Source organism: Sebastes fasciatus, chromosome 19 (assembly GCF_043250625.1).
Source record: "Sebastes fasciatus isolate fSebFas1 chromosome 19, fSebFas1.pri, whole genome shotgun sequence".
In the NCBI taxonomy this organism is placed as follows: domain Eukaryota; kingdom Metazoa; phylum Chordata; class Actinopteri; order Perciformes; family Sebastidae; genus Sebastes; species Sebastes fasciatus.
Window position 1 is genome coordinate 12,367,760 of NC_133813.1, and position 22,320 is coordinate 12,390,079.

Below are 22,320 nucleotides of genomic sequence, written 5' to 3' on the forward strand. Positions count from 1 at the left end.
GATCTGAGGTATAGCTGCACAGAGTTGATTAAATGTAAAAAGGTCACAAACATTACCGTATACTATTTTAAATTCATCATAAGTCTTGATTTCGCCCCCACTATTCAAGAGGTCATTTATAAATAATATTCCTTTTTTCAAACATTGATTCAATAAAGATACGGTGATCATTAATCAAAATATTTCTATTATACCACAACACTTGGCTCTGGATTTCATAACTTCACTCTGGTTGATGATATTGGTATTGAAACCAACTGACTATGGCCTCTTCCAAAAAGCCGGATAAGTATGGAAATGACTTTCTCTTTAATATAGTGAACTGAAAAGCAGTTAACTGGAGGTAAGGATAGAGTTCTTTGTGGAACAGAGGATGAGCAGACCTCAATCATTTTGCTGAAAACCACTGCGGATTTAAGATACATTTTGGTATAAGGGATGCTTTTAGTGCAAAGTTGAGTGCCTTAAGGTTTAACAATTTAAGTCCACAGTGTTTGTAATCATTATACAGATAAGCTCTTTTTAATTTTGTCAGGCTTCCAACCCCATATGAAATTGAACACATTTTGCTCATATTTTTTAAACAGCTCCTCTCCTGGGGTAGGTAATGACATGAGGATATAGATAAACTGAGGAATCACTAAGGAATTTATCACTGTTATTTTTTTCCATATAAAGTTAAGTTAGTCATTCCCCAAACTCTTTAATTTTCTGTCTACTGTATGTAGCTTTCTATCAAAGTTTTCCTTCGTGATAAGGTCCATGTCTTTAGGGATATGTATACCAATGACATCTATTGGGCCATCTGACCATTTTAGTGGGCAGATTACTATAGATATTAAAATTTGTACCTTTCAGAGATCCAATTCGCAGCACAGTACATTTATCATAGTTAGGTTTTAGTCCGGAAATTACTGAGAAGTTATTCAACTCTTTAACCAATGCAGTAAAGGATGCAACATTTGGTTGATTTTGAAAGTTTACATCGTCCGCATACATTGATATTTTTGATTCCAAACTATTTATTCTCAAACCTTGTATGTTGTTATTCATTCTTACTTTTTTGTGCTAAGATTTCTATAGCTATAATAAATAGATACGCAGACAGTGGACATCCTTCTTTCAATCTTCTATATTGCTTAATTGTTTCAGAAAAAAAACATTGTTTATTATTTTACACTTTGGATTACTATACATTACTTTTTATCCAACTAATTAAAGAGTCTCCAAAGTTAAAATATTCTAAACATTTATAAATAAAATCCATACGTACTTTATCGAAAGCTTTCTCAAAGGCAGCAAAAAAAAAAAAAAAAAAAAAAAAAATGAAAGCAGGGGTTTTTGTTGAGTCATAATATTCAATTATTTCAATTATTTGTCTAATACTGTCACTGATAGATCGACACTGTAAGAAGCCACAATGATCTGGATGAATAATATTGGGCAGTACTAGTTTTAATCTGTTTGCAAGACATTTGGCTAATATTTTAGCATCGTTACATTGTAGTGTGATTGGCCTCCAATTCTTTAGAGTAGTGGGATCTTTATACCTTCCACCTGAATCTTGTTTCAATAATAGTGAGATTAAACCTTCCTGTTGAGTTTCTGTAAGTTGTTTTTTTTTTGCTATATAACCAGTTGAAGGTGTTCAGCAAAGGTGTTTTAACAGACTCATAGAAGGTTTGATAAAAGTTTACAGGTATGCCATCGGCTCCTGGACTTTTTACCTTTTTCAAAGGAGTTAATAGCTGGATGTAATTCCATCCAGCGTAATAAGTCCCTCACAAGATTTGTTTCTTTCTCTGTTAACTTTACGGTATTATCGTCTTGAGAATTGGGGCTAGTATTTTGAGGCAATAAATCCTCTGGTAGGCTCTGTAAGGAGTACAATTTTGAAAAGTAATTATGTTGTACCAGCAAAATTTCCCTTGGTTTTTTCAATGATTTTATTTCCTACTACAAGCTTCAAAACATTTTTCTTTACAGTGTTTTTTATACTGCAGATTTAAAAAATATTTGGTTGATCTCTCCCGATTTTTCCAGCCATTCTATTCTATTTCTCAAATATGATACGTTGGCTTTCTCTGCACATAGTCTTTCTAACTCTCTTTCCTTGTGCTCAAGATTGTCCAGTAGAGCTTGTGACACATTTGTATTATTGTCTACCCGTTCTGTTAAATCTTCTATCTCAGCTATCAATATTTTTTCTGTCTCCAAACGATTTTTAATTTTCCTTGAGCTGTATTGAATGCAGTGTCCCCTTAAGGTGTATTTTAAAAGCATCCCATATAATCAAAGGATCCGCTGTATCATTATTCACTACAAAGAAATCTTTTATGAATTTGTTTGTTGTATATATAAACTCTTTATCCTTCAATTAGCTTCTGATTTAATTTCCAGTATCCTGGACCCCTATGAAAAGTTGTGGTACAAATGCTCAAGGTTATAAGATGATGATCTGACCTAAATCTCTCTTTAATCTCGATTTTATTCATTTTTGGAGTCAAAGAAAATGATGTTAAGAAATAATCTATTCTGCTAGCCTGATTTCCTCGTCTCCATGTATATCTTGTTTGCTTTGGATTTCGCAATCGCCATATGTCAATTAAATCTAGTGAGGTCATGAGGCCAGAAATAGCATTATATGCTCTAGAATGATAATTCTTAGTTTGTATGCCTTTTCGATCCAGATCTACATCCAACACAGTGTTGTAGTCTCCTGTCATTATCAAATTTTTATCATGTAGTTTTTTTTTTTCTTGCAACATGTTGAATATATCTTGAAAGAAGAGTGGATCATCAGAATTAGGTGCATACAGATTTACTAATACAAATTCTAGGCTATTCACCAATATATCTTGTATAATATATCTACCTGCTTGATGTATTATTGTATCATTGACCACAATATCTACTTCCTTTTTATACATTATCATTACAACTTTAGAATTTGAGCATCCGTGTGAAAAGTATATGTTATCCCCTCCACTCTGTTTTCCATTTAATCTCATACAGTCGGGTAGAGTAAACAAAATATATCATAGTTTTTATCCGTAAGCCAACTATTAAAGTGTCCCCTTTTCTTCCTATCAGCTAAACCGTTACAGTTGAAGCTTGATATTACTAACTTAGACATATTTGATCTTCAGTGGATTCTATACTTTCATGATTCTTGAAAAAAAAAAAAGGAAGGAAATAATAATAGTGACACCAAAACAACGGGAAGGGGCTGAAAAAAAGAAAACATACAAAAGGCAAAAAACAATTAAGGTAATATAATAAAGTAAATTTAAAAAATAAAATACAAAAACAGAAGCATATAACACAGGATCATATTTGGATCCCTCGAGTAAACTGACGTAAGATTGGGATGCTCAGCCTGAGCTCGCCTTGCTTAATTATAAAAGGGGCACCGTAAGTCTGATTGTCTTACAGTAATTGAAGGTGGTTCAAATAATGCAATTTGCTTTGCGACACTAAGCTATTCCCCTCTCCCCTCTTCTCATTGCCCATTCCTGGACACACCATACCAACCCAACTTCCCACCTTCACGTATTTCCTGTTTCTTCCATCCTCTGATGATATATTTTCTATTGTCATATTTCTCTCCCTTTTTAAATAGCGTCTAAGAGAAACATTTTACTATAACAAAACATCCAATCCCAATTTATGAGCGCAAAACTAAGAACAAAAGATCATCATTTTTTTATTTTCTGCATTGATGATCTTTTGTTCTCATAAATTGGGATTGGATGTTTTGTTATAGTAAAATGTTTCTCTTAGACGCTATTTAAAAAGGGAGAGAAATATGACAATAGAAAATATATCATCAGAGGATGGAAGAAACAGGAAATACGTGAAGGTGGGAAGTTGGGTTGGTATGGTGTGTCCAGGAATGGGCAATGAGAAGAGGGGAGAGGGGAATAGCTTAGTGTCGCAAAGCAAATTGCATTATTTGAACCACCTTCAATTACTGTAAGACAATCAGACTTACGGTGCCCCTTTTATAATTAAGCAAGGCGAGCTCAGGCTGAGCATCCCAATCTTACGTCAGTTTACTCGAGGGATCCAAATATGATCCTGTGTTATATGCTTCTGTTTTTGTATTTTATTTTTTAAATTTACTTTATTATATTACCTTAATTGTTTTTTGCCTTTTGTATGTTTTCTTTTTTTCAGCCCCTTCCCGTTGTTTTGGTGTCACTATTATTATTTCCTTCCTTTTTTTTTTTTCAAGAATCATGAAAGTATAGAATCCACTGAAGATCAAATATGTCTAAGTTAGTAATATCAAGCTTCAACTGTAACGGTTTAGCTGATAGGAAGAAAAGGGGACACTTTAATAGTTGGCTTACGGATAAAAACTATGATATATTTTGTTTACTCTACCCGACTGTATGAGATTAAATGGAAAACAGAGTGGAGGGGATAACATATACTTTTCACACGGATGCTCAAATTCTAAAGTTGTAATGATAATGTATAAAAAGGAAGTAGATATTGTGGTCAATGATACAATAATACATCAAGCAGGTAGATATATTATACAAGATATATTGGTGAATAGCCTAGAATTTGTATTAGTAAATCTGTATGCACCTAATTCTGATGATCCACTCTTCTTTCAAGATATATTCAACATGTTGCAAGAAAAAAAAAAACTACATGATAAAAATTTGATAATGACAGGAGACTACAACACTGTGTTGGATGTAGATCTGGATCGAAAAGGCATACAAACTAAGAATTATCATTCTAGAGCATATAATGCTATTTCTGGCCTCATGACCTCACTAGATTTAATTGACATATGGCGATTGCAAAATCCAAAGCAAACAAGATATACATGGGGACGAGGAAATCAGGCTAGCAGAATAGATTATTTCTTAACATCATTTTCTTTGACTCCAAAAATGAATAAAATCGAGATTAAAGAGAGATTTAGGTCAGATCATCATCTTATAACCTTGAGCATTTGTACCACAACTTTTCATAGGGGTCCAGGATACTGGAAATTAAATCAGAAGCTAATTGAAGGATAAAGAGTTTATATATACAACAAACAAATTCATAAAAGATTTCTTTGTAGTGAATAATGATACAGCGGATCCTTTGATTATATGGGATGCTTTTAAAATACACCTTAAGGGGACACTGCATTCAATACAGCTCAAGGAAAATTAAAAATCGTTTGGAGACAGAAAAAATATTGATAGCTGAGATAGAAGATTTAACAGAACGGGTAGACAATAATACAAATGTGTCACAAGCTCTACTGGACAATCTTGAGCACAAGGAAAGAGAGTTAGAAAGACTATGTGCAGAGAAAGCCAACGTATCATATTTGAGAAATAGAATAGAATGGCTGGAAAAATCGGGAGAGATCAACCAAATATTTTTTAAATCTGCAGTATAAAAAACACTGTAAAGAAAAATGTTTTGAAGCTTGTAGTAGGAAATAAAATCATTGAAAAAACCAAGGGAAATTTTGCTGGTACAACATAATTACTTTTCAAAATTGTACTCCTTACAGAGCCTACCAGAGGATTTATTGCCTCAAAATACTAGCCCCAATTCTCAAGACGATAATACCGTAAAGTTAACAGAGAAAGAAACAAATCTTGTGAGGGACTTATTACGCTGGATGGAATTACATCCCGCTATTAACTCCTTTGAAAAAGGTAAAAAGTCCAGGAGCCGATGGCATACCTGTAAACTTTTATCAAACCTTCTATGAGTCTGTTAAAACACCTTTGCTGAACACCTTCAACTGGTTATATAGCAAAAAAAAAACAACTTACAGAAACTCAACAGGAAGGTTTAATCTCACTATTATTGAAACAAGATTCAGGTGGAAGGTATAAAGATCCCACTACTCTAAAGAATTGGAGGCCAATCACACTACAATGTAACGATGCTAAAATATTAGCCAAATGTCTTGCAAACAGATTAAAACTAGTACTGCCCAATATTATTCATCCAGATCATTGTGGCTTCTTACAGTGTCGATCTATCAGTGACAGTATTAGACAAATAATTGAAATAATTGAATATTATGACTCAACAAAAACCCCTGCTTTCATTTTTTTTTTTTTTTTTTTTTTTTTTGCTGCCTTTGAGAAAGCTTTCGATAAAGTACGTATGGATTTTATTTATAAATGTTTAGAATATTTTAACTTTGGAGACTCTTTAATTAGTTGGATAAAAAGTAATGTATAGTAATCCAAAGTGTAAAATAATAAACAATGTTTTTTTTCTGAAACAATTAAGCAATATAGAAGATTGAAAGAAGGATGTCCACTGTCTGCGTATCTATTTATTATAGCTATAGAAATCTTAGCACAAAAAAGTAAGAATGAATAACAACATACAAGGTTTGAGAATAAATAGTTTGGAATCAAAAATATCAATGTATGCGGACGATGTAAACTTTCAAAATCAACCAAATGTTGCATCCTTTACTGCATTGGTTAAAGAGTTGAATAACTTCTCAGTAATTTCCGGACTAAAACCTAACTATGATAAATGTACTGTGCTGCGAATTGGATCTCTGAAAGGTACAAATTTTAATATCTATAGTAATCTGCCCACTAAAATGGTCAGATGGCCCAATAGATGTCATTGGTATACATATCCCTAAAGACATGGACCTTATCACGAAGGAAAACTTTGATAGAAAGCTACATACAGTAGACAGAAAATTAAAGAGTTTGGGGAATGACTAACTTAACTTTATATGGAAAAAAATAACAGTGATAAATTCCTTAGTGATTCCTCAGTTTATCTATATCCTCATGTCATTACCTACCCCAGGAGAGGAGCTGTTTAAAAAATATGAGCAAAATGTGTTCAATTTCATATGGGGTTGGAAGCCTGACAAAATTAAAAAGAGCTTATCTGTATAATGATTACAAACACTGTGGACTTAAATTGTTAAACCTTAAGGCACTCAACTTTGCACTAAAAGCATCCCTTATACCAAAATGTATCTTAAATCCGCAGTGGTTTTCAGCAAAATGATTGAGGTCTGCTCATCCTCTGTTCCACAAAGAACTCTATCCTTACCTCCAGTTAACTGCTTTTCAGTTCACTATATTAAAGAGAAAGTCATTTCCATACTTATCCGGCTTTTTGGAAGAGGCCATAGTCAGTTGGTTTCAATACCAATATCATCAACCAGAGTGAAGTTATGAAATCCAGAGCCAAGTGTTGTGGTATAATAGAAATATTTTGATTAATGATCACCGTATCTTTATTGAATCAATGTTTGAAAAAAGGAATATTATTTATAAATGACCTCTTGAATAGTGGGGGCGAAATCAAGACTTATGATGAATTTAAAATAGTATACGGTAATGTTTGTGACCTTTTTACATTTAATCAACTCTGTGCAGCTATACCTCAGATCTGGAAAAGGAAACTATTATTATGTACAAAACAAATGGCATGTTACCCCTACATTAAGGACACAACATGGATGAATAAGACAAAAATAAACAAGAAAATATATCAGTTATACATGCAACTTAAACACATTTCTGCTACACCAGTAGCTATCCAGTCAAAAATGGGGGTATTTGTTAGACAAATGTATCCCATGGAGGAAAGTATATGCATGTATTTACACAACTTCTTTTGATGTCTCCATTAGAATTTTACAACTAAAACTAATCTACAAATTCTTGCCTACTAAGAGAATGCTAAAAAAAAAAAAAATGGGGCATCCAACAATGTGACATGTGTAGATTGTGTGAGGAGGAAGAGGAGTCAGACATTCATTTATTTTTTGGTATTGTAAGGAAGTTGCATTATTTTGGATTAACGTTGAAAAAAAGTGGATCTCAGTCTACAAATCAAATTTCTATAGTTGTCCTTTATCTATAATGTTTGGTGATTTAAGGGGTGATGAAAAAAAGGAAAAGACCTGAACAACATCATCATTATGATGGGGAAAGCATTTATATTTAAAGCTATAAAAAGACAACAGTTAAACACTGAACATTTCAAAAATGTTTTTGAAACATCAGTGGGTTCTTGAGAGGGATGTTAATAGAAATAAAAGAACAGAATATCATTTTTGATCATGGGTGGGCTACTTTGAGTCAGGGTGAGGATTGGAGTTAAACAAAATTAATTAATAAGTAATGTCGACAAAAAGGTCAACTAAAGGGATGTAAATATGTCCTTTTTTTTTTTGTCTGTAAAATAGAATAGATAACTGTGTAAGCGAATGTGTCTAAGTGGATATCTATATGTAAGCGGGTGTGATATAGACATATGTATATACTGTATGTGTGTGTGTGTGTGTGTGTGTGTGTGTGTATCTACACACATAGTCAAAATTGTTGGTACCCTTCCGTTAAAGAAAGAATAAAAAAACAATGGTCACTGAAATAACTTGAGACTGACAAAAAGTAATAATAAAAATGTATTGAAAATGAACTAATGAAAATCAGCTAATGTTTTTGAATTTTGGTTCAGAATCATTTAAAAAAACAAACTAATGAAGCTGGCCTGGACAAAAATGATGGTACCCCTAGAAAAGATTTAAAATAATTTGACCATAGGGACACATTAAACATTGGTATCATGGTGTGTACCACACTGAACATGGACCACAGAAAGCTAAGGAGAGAGTTGTCTCAGGAGATTAGAAAGAAAATTATAGACAAGCATGTTAAAGGTAAAAGCTATAAGACCATCTCCAAGCAGCCTGATGTGTTTAGGTAGTTGATCGCACGCTAAAATACCCAAGAAATTTGTCCCATTAATAATTATTTTTCTAACAATGCTAGTTAGTTCTATAGTATTCATAGTGTTTTAGTAGTAGTCCATGAGCCATTTTCTCCTGTTTGAGCCAAAGTGGACTTAATGGCAGACAACCCCGGAGGACACCAAATCATAAAAAAGTGAGACTGGAATATGCCAAAATGCATATTGACAAGCCACAAAGCTTCTTGGAGAATGTCTTTTGGACAGATGAGACAAAACTGGGGCTTTTTGGCAAGTCACATCAGCTCTATGTTCACAGACGCCAAAAATGAAGCATCCAAAGAAAAGAACACTGTACCTAATGTGCAAAATGCAAGAGTGGCGTTAGGAAAAGCGTCCTCTTCAAAAGTTGTGAAGTTTGGTAAACACGGCCTCAGCTGAATGCTGACTATATACACAAAGTGTAGGTAAAAGATGGAGCTAGTGACATCTCATGAATACGCATGGTTGACAGGCCTTGAGGTTGCCCCATTCACACTACATACATTTTTTTTTTTTTTTTTTTAAAAACCCACTATATTGTAACTCTACCGACATTGCACCGCTTTTTTTTTTTTTGGGAGATGACTACAAGCAAAATTAGTGGTGTACTAACACACATCTACCAATTTAAAATGTTAACAAATCATTACAGCACAGATACATCTCCTAAAGAATTTTAGGAGATGGCATACAAGAGCTGACCCCCATCCCGCTCACATCCACCCCCTTTGTCCCTGGATACATGCTGATATCTATTACAAACAATACATCCCCATACCCCACCCCCTCTCACAGATACATCTCATAAAGAATTTTAGGAGATGACATGAAGGAGATGACATACTTCCCTTCTCACACCATTTGTCCTGGATACATGTTAATATCGACTACGAACAACGCTAATCCATACACCCTCTCACAAACAAACATATGGTTACAGGATCCATGCTGCTATAGCCTGCAAACAGTACCAACCACCACATCATCAAAAGCCATAAACATTTTGACCACAGCAAACCCTAGTTTGCTTGATCTTTTATGGGTACTGTAATAAAGACACATATTGGGATGCATCGGAGTTCACATATAGGGATACAACTGTGTTTTGTTCACTGAAGCAGGATCCACAGGAGGGGTCTTCTTTTGTTTACAGAGCAACTGATAACATCTTGGATACAACTGACTTTTTTTTTTTTATCTGAATCAGGATCAACAGTATGGGTCTTCTGTGGCACACCAAAAAGGCAAAAACATTTGGTCACAGGGACCAGGGGTTTGTTTGAACTTTTAATGGTACTGTAATAAACACACATATTGGGATACAACGGTGTTTTGTTCACTGAAGCAGGATCCACAGGATGGGGTCTTCTTTTTTTTTTGTTGGCAGAGCAACTGATAACACCTACAGCAGACACCTTTGGACAACTACCAATAATTAACATCAGCCCTAGGGTTACAAAAAGGACACCAGGGTCACAAAAAGGTCCCCTGGGTCACCTAGGGTTCACCTGTATCCACCCACACACACACACGCACGCGCACACACATGTACACACATGTACGCACACACGCACGTGCACGCGCATTTCACATGCACGCGCAAAGGAACCCTCCTATTACTACTCACACTCCATAGAGATGTGATGATGTAGCGCATCGCTAATGCCAGGCAGCCCAATGTCAGGCAGCCCAATCTGAACCTAAGTCGGTGCCAAACCTCACACAGCTGTTGTGGTCACAATCGCCCCGAGCAGTGCTGTTGTGCCAGTGCTCCTGTCAATGGATGAAGCAGATATTTTGAACTGTCATAACAGGAAAAGCGCAGGTGTAATTAATAACATTAATGTTACAATTTAGGTACCAATGAGCCATAAAAATGAGCCAGCATGCATAATATCAAGGGACACACCTAAAGGATTGTAGCCACATATTTTTATTTAATTTATTTAAAGTGGTTTTGCATGCAATACAAGCTGAAGATTTAGAACAGTAGCTGTTGTTGTATTTCTCTTTTGCCATCAGCACTCTGTTCACAGAGTCATGTTGAGCTGCAGCAAAAGCCAAAACAATTGTGGGCACTGTCATTTTTATCAAACGTTACTTGAACATGGGTTAATCGTGCATTTCTTGGAGACTATTTTTAGAAGTGGATGAATACACATTCAGTGCTCCAATGAGTACTTACAGCAGCAAAATGGTGTTTGTTTGACTGATTTAAAAAAAAAATACAGTGCCCACATTCATGGTGATGCTGGAACATGTCAGCCAGTGCACCACTGTGGCTCACTGATGTTTTTATGGTCTATGGCACAGAGGCATACGCTACATCACAATTTGGACATGGACAGTAGTTGTTAGTGGGCCAGCATGCATAATACCAAGGACAGCATGCATAATACCAAGGACAGCATGCATAATACCAAGGACAGCATGCATAATACCAAGGACATATCTAATGGAGTGAAACCACACATTTTTTTTTATTCATTCAAAGCTGTTATGTATGCAAAACAGTAGCTGTTGTTGCATTTCTTTTTTGCCATCAGCATTTTTCTTTACACCTTCTTTTGGGATACAGTTCAGTACCTTTTCTTACAGTGTTTTTCGGTTGTGCCGAGTCATGTTGAGCTGCAGCAAAAGCCAAAAACAGTGCCTTTTCATCTTTGTTTTGTCCCCTCACCGCCATTCCCTAACTTCTCTTTCTCTCAAACTTCGACACAGATTTAATAGAACTAATGATGTTCACCCCCCCAAAGCAGCACTCCAACCTCCTCCAGACACAGGGGGCTTTTGGCACATAATGAGGAGCTAAATAAATAAAAAAAAGTGTCCAGCAGAGACGTGTGAACCGAAGGGAGGTTAGATTCCACTGGACCATTTAAAAACAGAAGAAGTCTACATTTCACAAGGCCCTGTTATCTGCAATGTCACAGCAGACACAGCCCCAAATTATGGGCACGGTCACAGTCGAATGTAGTACACAGATGTCAGTCCACACAGGGTGTTCAATTACAGAGATTTAATTTGTCCCTTCACAGCCTTTATGCCTTGTAATAACCAGCTTATATTGTTGGTTTCTTCTGATTACTTATTATCTGGGAGAATATATTGAAGCGTGAAAACAAGAAGACTGTTATTGGGTGATAAAAATAATTTATATGTTGCATGTTTTTTGTGCACATAGAGTAGAGGAGATACACGAACACTTTCACACATTCACGAGAGCCCTTCATTATTTCCTCAAATGAGTTTTAAAGATCCAAGAGCCAGGCTTGTTAAGACGACCGGCCTGAAACCAGACAACTGTGGCTGTACTGTAATTGGCTCACGACAGCCGAGGAGACTGAGTGGGCTCCGAGGGAGAAGTTGGCCTGGCTGCTGGAGGTGGGCTGTGATGTTTTCGCTTGCATGCGGAGGTGGAGCTAAAACTAGATTGGAGAGATGGAATGGCGTGTTGTTAGTTTTGATGTGTTGAAAATCAGTTGGCAATGGTAGAACAAAGGGCTGAGGTGGGAGTCGGTTAACCCTGATCCTTAATCGTCTCTTGACTTCAAAAGCCGTCTTTTGTTTTGTGTTCGATCCAATGTGTGTGGAGCTCTTTTTTTCTCTCTTCCTATCTGTCTGTTAGTCCATAAAACATATATTATATTTAGGGCTGTCAAAGTTAACGCGATAATAACGTGTTAACGCAAGTTTGTTTTAACGACACTAATTTCTTTAACGCATTAACTTGACTTTTAGGTTGAAGCGGGCTCAGTTTTAAAGCGAAGGGGTCCCTTGACATCTGACCTCAAGATATGTGAATGAAAATGGGTTCTATGGGTACCTACGAATCACATGCCCACTTTATGATGATCACATGCAGTTCGGGGCAAGTCATAGTCAAGTCAGCACACTGACAGCTGTTGTTGCCTGTTGGACTTGAGTTTGCCATGTTATGATTTGAGCATTTGAGCATTTTTTATGCTTAATGCAATACCTGTGATAGTTTCTGGACAATATTTGTCATTGTTTTGCAATGTTAACTGATTTCCAATACTGAATATATACATACATTTGCATAAAACAACCATATTTGCCCAGTCCCATGTTGATAAGAGTATTAAATACTTTATAAATCTCCCTTTAAGGTAAATTTTGACCAGATAAAAAATGTGTGATTAATCACAATTAACTATGGACAATCATGTGATTCATTGCGATTCAATTATTTAATTGATTAACAGCCCTATATTTTATTATTATTAGATATTTTAGGGAGAATTTCAGTCTTTATAACAACAGCTTTCACTCTAAAGCTAAAAAGCCTAAAGCTGAAGCCCAAACTGGGAGAGCTCTCACAGCCTCATTAGAAACCCTGTATTGGCCGACAGACAATGATGAACTCCGTGATGTGAATGATGTGCTGACATTTTGCTGTGGCTCCATTCTGGCACCGCTTCCCCCCAGAGCCGTGACCACACTGCCACTGTTGTTTACCATTACTCATCCCTGCGGAGTGAAGTCATCACGAAGCGGCAGCCGGCCGCGCCACAGCACCGCGGCACTTCAGCCAGCATCTGGCCCTGATAGACTCTCTGTAGGACAAGCCAGATAACCTTTATTCTGAGTTCCTCTGGATTACACATGGGGGGTGGGTATGACTCAGAAACTCACACTTGTTGCCTTGGCACTCTCACATCTGTGCAAGAAACACACTTGTATCCGCGCAATTGTTCCTTTGTGAAACACTGAATAAAAAGTTGTTTTATTGAAGCGCTGAAATAATTGAATAAAATCATCCTCCTGTCTCATCTTAAAGGGAAAAAAATGGTGTTATTATGTATTTTTGTAGTGTCCAAAAAAAAACAAAAAAAACATAAAAACCAAAATCCAACCAACAATGTCAGTCCATCTCTTCACGTTTTCCGACTTACCTAGCCTGTCTGTGGCCCGCAGGCTCATTGGTTCCTACTGAAATAAACCTTTAAAAAAAAGGAGATAAATATATGGTTTCATTCTTTAAAAAATGACTCATTAATTGTAGGCATGTAGTTTTTATCAAACGTTACTCAAACATGAGTTAATCGTGCATTTCTTAGGGACTATTTTTAGAGGTGGATTAATACATGTTCAGTGCTCTAATGAGTATTTACAGCAGCAAAGCGGTGTTTGTTTGACTGATTTAAAAACAACAGTGCCCACGTTCATGGTGATGCTGGAACATGTCAGCCAGTGCAACACTGTGGCTCATTTGTGTGTTTATGGTCTATTGACAGAGGAATAAGCTACGTCAAAATTTAGACGTGGACAATAGTTGTTAATGGGATTAATTCATTGTTGGTTTTGGTCTTTAAATGTGAGGTGTTGACTATAAGAAAAATACAAAATATTGCCAGCCTCATCCTTTTAGGTAAAATCCTGAAGACATGGTATATACTGTACACCAAGAATTTCAAAACTTGTAAGTTTATTTTGTCCGTGAGTTTCACACTGCTTGCTTGAAAGATTGATTAGTCGATTGGCCCGACATCTTTTCAAGAATTGCTATGGTCTACTAGCAGTTTAAATTAACCGGAACAACTTTGTTGAATAGATGGTTCCACTGACACCTCCATTAAACTGAGTCATACGCACCACTGCAGCTGAATTGCACGTCTGTGTAGAACTGTTGTACAGAATATAAGAACTGTCGGCTCTATTGATGGAATCAATACCCTCAGTAAATACAGGTTTAAGCTAGAGTGTGGGGGTCCAAGGTTAAGTTTCATTCTTTTATAAAAGAAAGATTCATCTTTAAGCCTTGACACAACATAAAAGAAACAACTGGGTTTACAAGTGCACTGTAAAACAGAAAAAAAAATACTGAAAAATGACACTTGCTTCTAGAAAATCTTGATACAAGTTTATTTTCAATTGTTAACATTTTAACAGATGTATTCATTTGTTTTATGTTATAAAAAGAAAACTGATATTGAAAAAAAATGCATTTGTATTATTTTTACTGCTTTATGTTCTGCTGTTTTCATACCAAAAAGACATAATCAAACCTGGCATGTCTGATTTATTTTCAGCCCTCTTCAACTTTTGGTTTCAACCCTTTAAAGTGTTCTTTTCATGGAGACATGAAGACTTGATCATAAGCTGAATATCCCCAATGACATGAAATCTGCATCACAGGGTTTAAAACCATCTTTCTCATTAGCCCAGTAATTTGTGAGGCTATTTGGGTGGGACAACCTTGGACTAATTCAAAGCTCAAGTTTCCCATTTGACTCAGCATTTAATGCTGCAATTAGCCCGGTCAAGAACGCCATTATTGAATCTGTTATGAAACAATTACATAACATCCTCATCTAAATGGTTTCTCTCCCACACGCTCTCTTTATCTCTGTGTCCTTTTTATCTCTATTTCCTGTTTTGTCTCTGTGTGTATTTCTCTCTATTTCTACTGTGTGTGTTTTTATCTCACCAATTCTTACTGTTTGACCTTCAGTTTAACATTTCGGGGGAGGTGCTCCTGCTGGACGTTCTATTCTTTGTTTTACTGACAGATAAGAAAAGTACGATAAGCTTCAGGGCATAAGAGGCTTTATATAGATACACTGTCTGACTTCTACCAATTTTAGAATAAATAGGAAGGCAATCCAGGCATTACAAAATATAAGAACAAGTCACAACAAGGTGGTGGAATCTTTAAAAAAGCCAACATGTTTCAACCACCGTAGGTCTTTGTCACAGCTAATAACAAATAAACAACACAGGTGTGGCCTGATCTACCAACAACCAATTGGAGGCAATCATATGACCCGATAATAACATGACAGGTGAAACAAATTGAAAATGATCAAAACATGAAATAACATGAGATGTGATAACCAGGATTACACACTTCGGACTTTCGCCCAGGAGACCTCTGCTCATACCTTGTGTGAAACCAGATGTCAATGTTGATGTATTCGTCACGTAACTTCCGTACCTAAGTTACGCCACTTCTGGAGTTATTTTAACCTAAACCACGATCTTTTTCTAAACCTAAGTAGTTTTGTTGCCTAGACCTAACCAAGTCAGTCTTTTCCTAAACCTAACTAAGTTGTTTCCTGTGAGACAAAAGTTTATTTTGAAAAGACTGTATGTGTGTAACAAGCGGAAATTGACACGTGCATCACGTGTTGCTGGACATTTGTTGGGAAACACACAACCAATGACGAATAATTTTTTGTAAGATATCATGTGAATCATTATGTGGGGATACGTTGAGTCTATTACTTCCTTCAAATGGGGTTGTATTTACCGTGTTCACAAAAAGAGTCTATATGCACCCTCTTTTTGTGGTGTTCACAACCTCAAAAGTGGAATTTCCCTTGAAATGTAATTGAGAATGCAGTTGTATGGGAACGTAATTTTTTAGGAGACAGGGTTGCTCATTGAGACCAAAGCATCCAGTCGATAGATCCAAAAAGCTTCCCTTTGGTTAAGCTTCTGTATTCTCTGCCCCTGTGTCTAGCCATGGGGTAATGGTGATTCCTATTTCTAATGGCATATTTATGCATGGTGAGACGATCCCTCCCTTTTAGTACAGCCTTTGTAAAAAAAAAAAGCCTCCCAAGACAGACGGCCTATAACAAAAATAGTGTTGCGGTTAATGAAATCGCACAATAGTATCACAGTGAGGGCATTAAAAGTGAATCTGTAAAGCTGAATGGTTTGGTCAACCAATTACCTTTTTTTCCCCGTTTTCCAAGAGCACACGGCCGACACATCTTTGATGTATGGTTGCGTAGAACAACCAGTCATGTCTTTTTCCTACCGCCAATTTGACTCTTCAAAGCTGCACAGCACTGTTCAAACCAAAGTTTCTGTTCTCCTCCCTCTCTAGCAAACTCCTTAGTGGGAAGGTGACCTCTTGGTGGTACGAGATCCTTTTTTTTATTTTAATTGTAGGCAGGTGAAAGGTCCAGTGGCCATGCTGCTCTATGAGTCAGGTTCTGTTGATGTAAGCTTGAGCAGACACTCCTGAGCTCCTATCTGCTCCACATTGCCACTTCTGATTGTCCCTGTGCCAAGACCCTCTTGACATTCATACCGTATGCGTTTGAGATTGAGTGGATAAGGTTTTTAGAGAAAGCCCTTTGCCCCCTGTGGAATGTATAATCCGTGCAATCACACTTGATGAAGCAGTTGTATCACGCCATGTATTCTGCTCCATCCAAATGGCATAGTGAGCAGAAGGCAATCACATCAAGGGAGCTGATAACTGGCTGAATTTTTAACAGGTTTACATTCAATATTGCCACCGTAATTGGCTGAACGCTAATCCCCGCCAGACCAAGAGTTATGGTTGCTAGGCCTGTCAAGCTCTCCAGACTAGCATAGCACATATGCAGTTTACAATTTTAAAGGTGGCAGATTTAAGGTTCAAGGTCCAGCTTTATTATCATTAAACAAGACAGGATTGCACAATGAAATGCAGTCGTAGCCTCCTCCATGTTACAAACAGAAAATATATATAAACAAATTAGGGCTGTCAAAGTTAAAGCAATAATAACGCATTAACGCAATTTTGTTTTAATGGCACTGATTTCTTTAACACATTAATGTAACATGCAATTTTTTGGTTGTTGCAGGCTGAGTTTTAAAGCTAGAGTGGCACTACAGACCAGCTAGATGGCATCATATGGAACTAGAAAAAAACCTAAGGAATCCATTGGTACCAAACATGTCATACTAGCTTGTCACAAAGGGGGCTAAATAACGCTTCAAAGTTATGCTAAATTTTGGCGGGGAAAAACTCTTATGGCCATTTTCAAAGGGGTCCCTTGACCTCTGACCTCAAGATATGTGAATGAAAATGGGTTCTATGGGTACCCACGAGTCTCCCCTTTACAGACATGCCCACTTTATGATAATCACATGCAGTTTGGGCAAGTCATAGTCAAGTCAGCACACTGACACACTGACAGCTGTTGTTGCCTGTTTGTTATGATTTGAGCATATGTTTCTATGCTAAATGCAGTACCTGTGAGGGTTTCTGGACAATACTTGTCATTTTTTTGTATTGTTAATTAATTTCCAGTAATAAAAATATACATACATTTGCATAAAGCAGCATATTTGCCCACTCCCATGTTGATAAGAGTGTTAAATACTTGACAAATCTCCCTTTAGTGTATACTTTGAACGGATAAAAAAATGTGTGATTAATTTGCTATCAATCGCGATTAACTATGGACAATCATGCGATTAATCAGGATACAATATTTTAATTGATTGACAGCCCCAAAACAAATATATTAAAATATTTAAAATCAGAAATGAAGAAATAAAAATATGTATATCAAAGTAGCACTATAGGAAAATATAAAAAAAGGAAAACAAAATGTTTTCAACAAAGACATACGGTTGCGTATGTACATAAGAAGACCAACAATAACAGAATAGTTCAATGCAGTGCAACGTAAAGAACAGTGTGCATGTATAACAACATGTAGAGCTGAGGTTTGTGAGAAGAGTCATTTATTCCCGGTGGTGTGCAGAGGATGTCTCACAGCCTGAGGAAAGAAGCTGCTCTGTAGTCTGGGCAGCCGATACTTCTGAATCGCTTGCCAGACGGCAGCAGGGCGAACAGGCTGTGGATGGGGTGCATTGGCTTCTAGTATCCTTTTAGGCTCATCTAACCGATATCACTGGTGCTCGGTAGATGGGCACCACTGATGCTTTGGGCGGTTTTAAGTCTTCCGGTCCTGCGCCGTGCACGCCCCATGCCAGCTTGTTATGTTTCCAGTCAGGATGTTTTCTATTGTTCCTCTACAAAAGTTAACAAAATCTTGGCACAGGGATTTTGCCTTCTTAAGTTAAGAAGTTAAGCTGTTGCTGAGCTTTTTTTTTTTTTTTTTATACCAGAGTGAATATGTGTGACGGCCGTGACAGGTCCTCTGTGATCCTGATTTCCGGGAAATCTAAAACTCCAAATTCTTTTGTCATATTTGAAAAAAACAACACAGAGGTAAACAAAGGCAGGTTTTTGTCAAGTTATCAGCTGTAGCTAGTTAGAGTAACCTTGTATTATCGCTCTAAATCAGTGAGTTGGTTGAAAACACTGTCTCTAACTGACTTTGTAATGTTTCCAGTTAATTTGTTTTACAACAAGAACCCTGTAAAAAGGTCTGAAATCTGCATATGATGGCTATAAACATGATATAATGCTAAAATGACTGAACTTGACAGTCTGGAGGCAGTGTCAAAAGGAAGGATGAGGAACAAGATCAAATCCATTTTGGTGTGCACCCCATGTAGGCTTAGTCCTTGGCAGCGGCCCGTGTCCACCTCTCTCTATCTGCACTAATAAAAAAGGCAATAAAAGCCCTAAAAAAACCCTTCTCATGCTGTGGCAGATGGCCAGCTCATTCAGCCTCCGGATCATCCCACCAGGTGCAAAACTGATCGCCTCAGGTGCTCCTCTGTTACCTGCTGCTATCAGACTGTACAGCAGCAGCGGAAACCACAGACAATCACAGCTTAAGGGATGGTTTTAGCGAGCAATCAATTGTCTTTATTCTTTTTTTGGCCATTTGTATCCACCCGCCGCGACAGCGTGTGGCTGGTATTGTTTTCAACTTGTGACTCTGTGTGTGTGTGTGTGTGAGTCATAATGGCTAAATGTGGGTCCTTGAGACACCTACTGTAGTGGGAACTAGCACAGAGGAGGTTTTGAGTACTTTGCCAGGTGTTTATATGCCTGGGGACAGATTTGGTCACCGCGATGGCGTCACATCCAAAATGATGGCAGTTTAAAGATGGGTGTGGTTCAAGCAAGGGCGCCGGAAGTAGGGGGGTTAGAAGTGTCAATGGATTAAAATATTTAATCACGATTAATCGCAAATGAATGGCACATTTTTGTATCTGTTCAAAATGTACCGTAAAGGGAGATTTGTCAAGTATTTAATACTCTTATCAACATGGGAGTGTGCAAATATGCTTGTTTTATGCAAATATATGTATATATTTATAACTGGAAATTAATTAACAACACAAAACAATGACAAATATTGTCCAGAAACCCTCACAGGTACTGCATTTAGCATAAGAAATATGCTCAAATCATTACATGGCAAACTGCAGCCCAACAGGAAACAACAGCTGTCAGTGTGTCAGTGTGCTGACTTGACTATGACTTGCCCCAAACTGCATGAGATTATCATAAAGTGAGCATGTCTGTAAAGGTAAGACTCGTGGGTACCCATAGAACCCATTTTCATTCACATATCTTGAGGTCAGAGGTCAAGGGACCTCTTTGAAAATGGCCATGCCAGTTTTTCCTCGCCAAAATTTAGCGCAAGTTTGGAGCGTTATTTAGCCTCCTTCTTGACAAGCTAGTATGACATGGTTGGTACCAATGTATTCCTTAGGTTTTATAGTTTAATAGGATATCAGTATTGTACCAGTTAATGTTTGTTTTTTGTTTTTTGTTGGCATTCATGCTTAAAAAAAATAGGAGAAAAGACACAAACCCAAGATTCTCAAGGAGGAGAGTAAATGCCATGCATTTATTTCAGCACTGTGACATATCCCTCAGACAATCAAGACTCATGTCATAACCATACTTTATTCACTTAGAGGTCCTGGCGTATAGACCCGTCATTACATGGCATAAACACTACATGAAGTTCTACTTGTTACAGCATGTTTCCAGTGATTCTATGGGCAGTTTCATGTGCATTTAAATTGTTGTATAACCTGTAACTTTCTCACCACGTGTTCCACAACAATTGTTTCAAACAGTGCTTCTGCATATTTAACAAAGGACAAATGTTTGCTCCAGATCTCCCGTTGTCTTTCGGTATTGTCATTACAGTGATTATGTCACACAGTAGTCCATCCGCATCTCATTCCCACAGTGCAAATGAGGACACTAGAACAGGAGGGTAGATGTTTTCCGCCTTGTCAAAGTGCAGCTCTGAGCAACAACGGGAACAAAATGTACTATATGGCAGTATATGCACGTCTTTTTTACTGGGTTAGCTTTCGTTAACATCCTTTTTTTCACGGTTAGTATTTCAGAAGAACATAGACTCTCGGATGAGACCGGGGAAAACAGAGGATACATCAGAGGATACAGGAATAAATACAGCTTTTTAATGCATAATAATAATTTATACTGGCATGGATAGCAGTTCTCATATAATATCAAGGCGCGCGGATAGCTTTCCCTGCGAACTGGCCCTGGATAAGCGAAGAATAATGGATAATGGATGGATAGCTTTTCATTCCCATTTGGTATACGTTCTGATAATGGCAACTGCAGGGTTAATCTCCTCCCAGAAGTCTATCCACTTGTCAAACAGTATGAATTTGCATTTGCCTCTGTTGCAGTGTGATTACCAATTTTTGATGGTGAATAACACAATCCCATTACAGTAGCATGGAGCTATTATTAGGGCTTGATGAGGCCCAAAGGAATGAATACTTGTCACATTACGTACCTGCATGGAGAGGTGTGTTATGCAGCTGGACGGCCATAGAGTTTGGCATATAATAAGAGTGCGAGCATCCTAGGAGCTTGTCTGATTGTATGCATGATCGCTACACTCAAAGTTTCAGAATTATCCCTGACTGACTGACTGGGTGGGTGGGTGGTTGTCTTCCTCGTCCTATCTCGCTCACATTTGTCGGAAGCCGTCAAGTTTTGGGAGTGGGGGACCTGTGACAGCTGCTGTCACTTGCGTCGTCGGTGTGTCAGTCAACGCGTGTGTTGTCAAGTGTCGTGGGGTTGAGGTGGCGCAGAGGAGGAGAGACTCCGTCGATGGCTTGATCCGCTGTCTCCGCTCGGTGCTTCATCCAGTTCGCTCAGTTGCCTTCCGCATGTCATCGTGTCGCCGCGTCTATCTTTCCTCCGCTCATCTTGTAGACTATAGGGTACACCCTCTTATCTCTCTCTGCCTCCCTCTCTCTCTCTCTCTCTCTCTCTCTCTCTCTCTCTCTCTCTGCTGGGGATCAGTGGAGGTTCCTGGACTATAGAGGCAGGCGGATGTGCATGGCAGAGCTATTTGGCCGCGCAGCCACAACATAGATGGCACTCTCCTTTAAAAAGTCCGCCCATGTCACCGGCCTGTTGAATGAAGAGAGTATTTATTTTTAATTTGATAGTCAGAAAAACACTGTCTTTTCAATGTATGACTAAAATTAGGGGTATGGATGAGGTTAGGGACATGAATCATTAAACACAAGAAAGACAATACTGTTTGTATATCATTTTTTTCTAAGGCCTTTGCACACTCTGTATTTTTCGTCCGAAATTGTCATATGTCTAAGAATAATTACGACCTCACGTTGTGTCAATCACGTTACACACCGACTCGGAAACTTCGTACATTATTAAAGTTTTCGGGGGAGGTTCCATTTTCTGTATTTTTGGCATCTGTCACAAGGCAAAAGAGGGTTGTTTGACCACTCAGAGCCACCGTCTGTGCAAACGCCATCATCCAAAGTGGCATCTGATAAACTGATTAATTTTGTGTAGGACAAAGGACTTTACGATAAAGAAATAGAAGAACACAGAGATTGCAGAACAGTTTGGAATCTGGGATG

General features: G+C 37.5%; 1 protein-coding gene across 2 annotated transcripts in view; it reads right to left on the reverse strand.

Moving 5' to 3' along the window:
• Window positions 1-20,257: 20,257 nt before the first annotated feature.
• phf24 (PHD finger protein 24) overlaps window positions 20,258-22,320 on the reverse strand; it is a 38,957-nt gene continuing 36,894 nt past the window's right edge. The window contains exon 8 of one of the 2 annotated variants that reach the window (XM_074617902.1): window positions 20,258-21,841. In XM_074617902.1, coding sequence (XP_074474003.1) covers window positions 21,745-21,841 — 97 coding nt within the window. In that variant the 3' untranslated portion in view covers window positions 20,258-21,744. The remainder of the gene's footprint in view (window positions 21,842-22,320) is intronic. The other variant, XM_074617900.1, reaches the window with a different exon arrangement.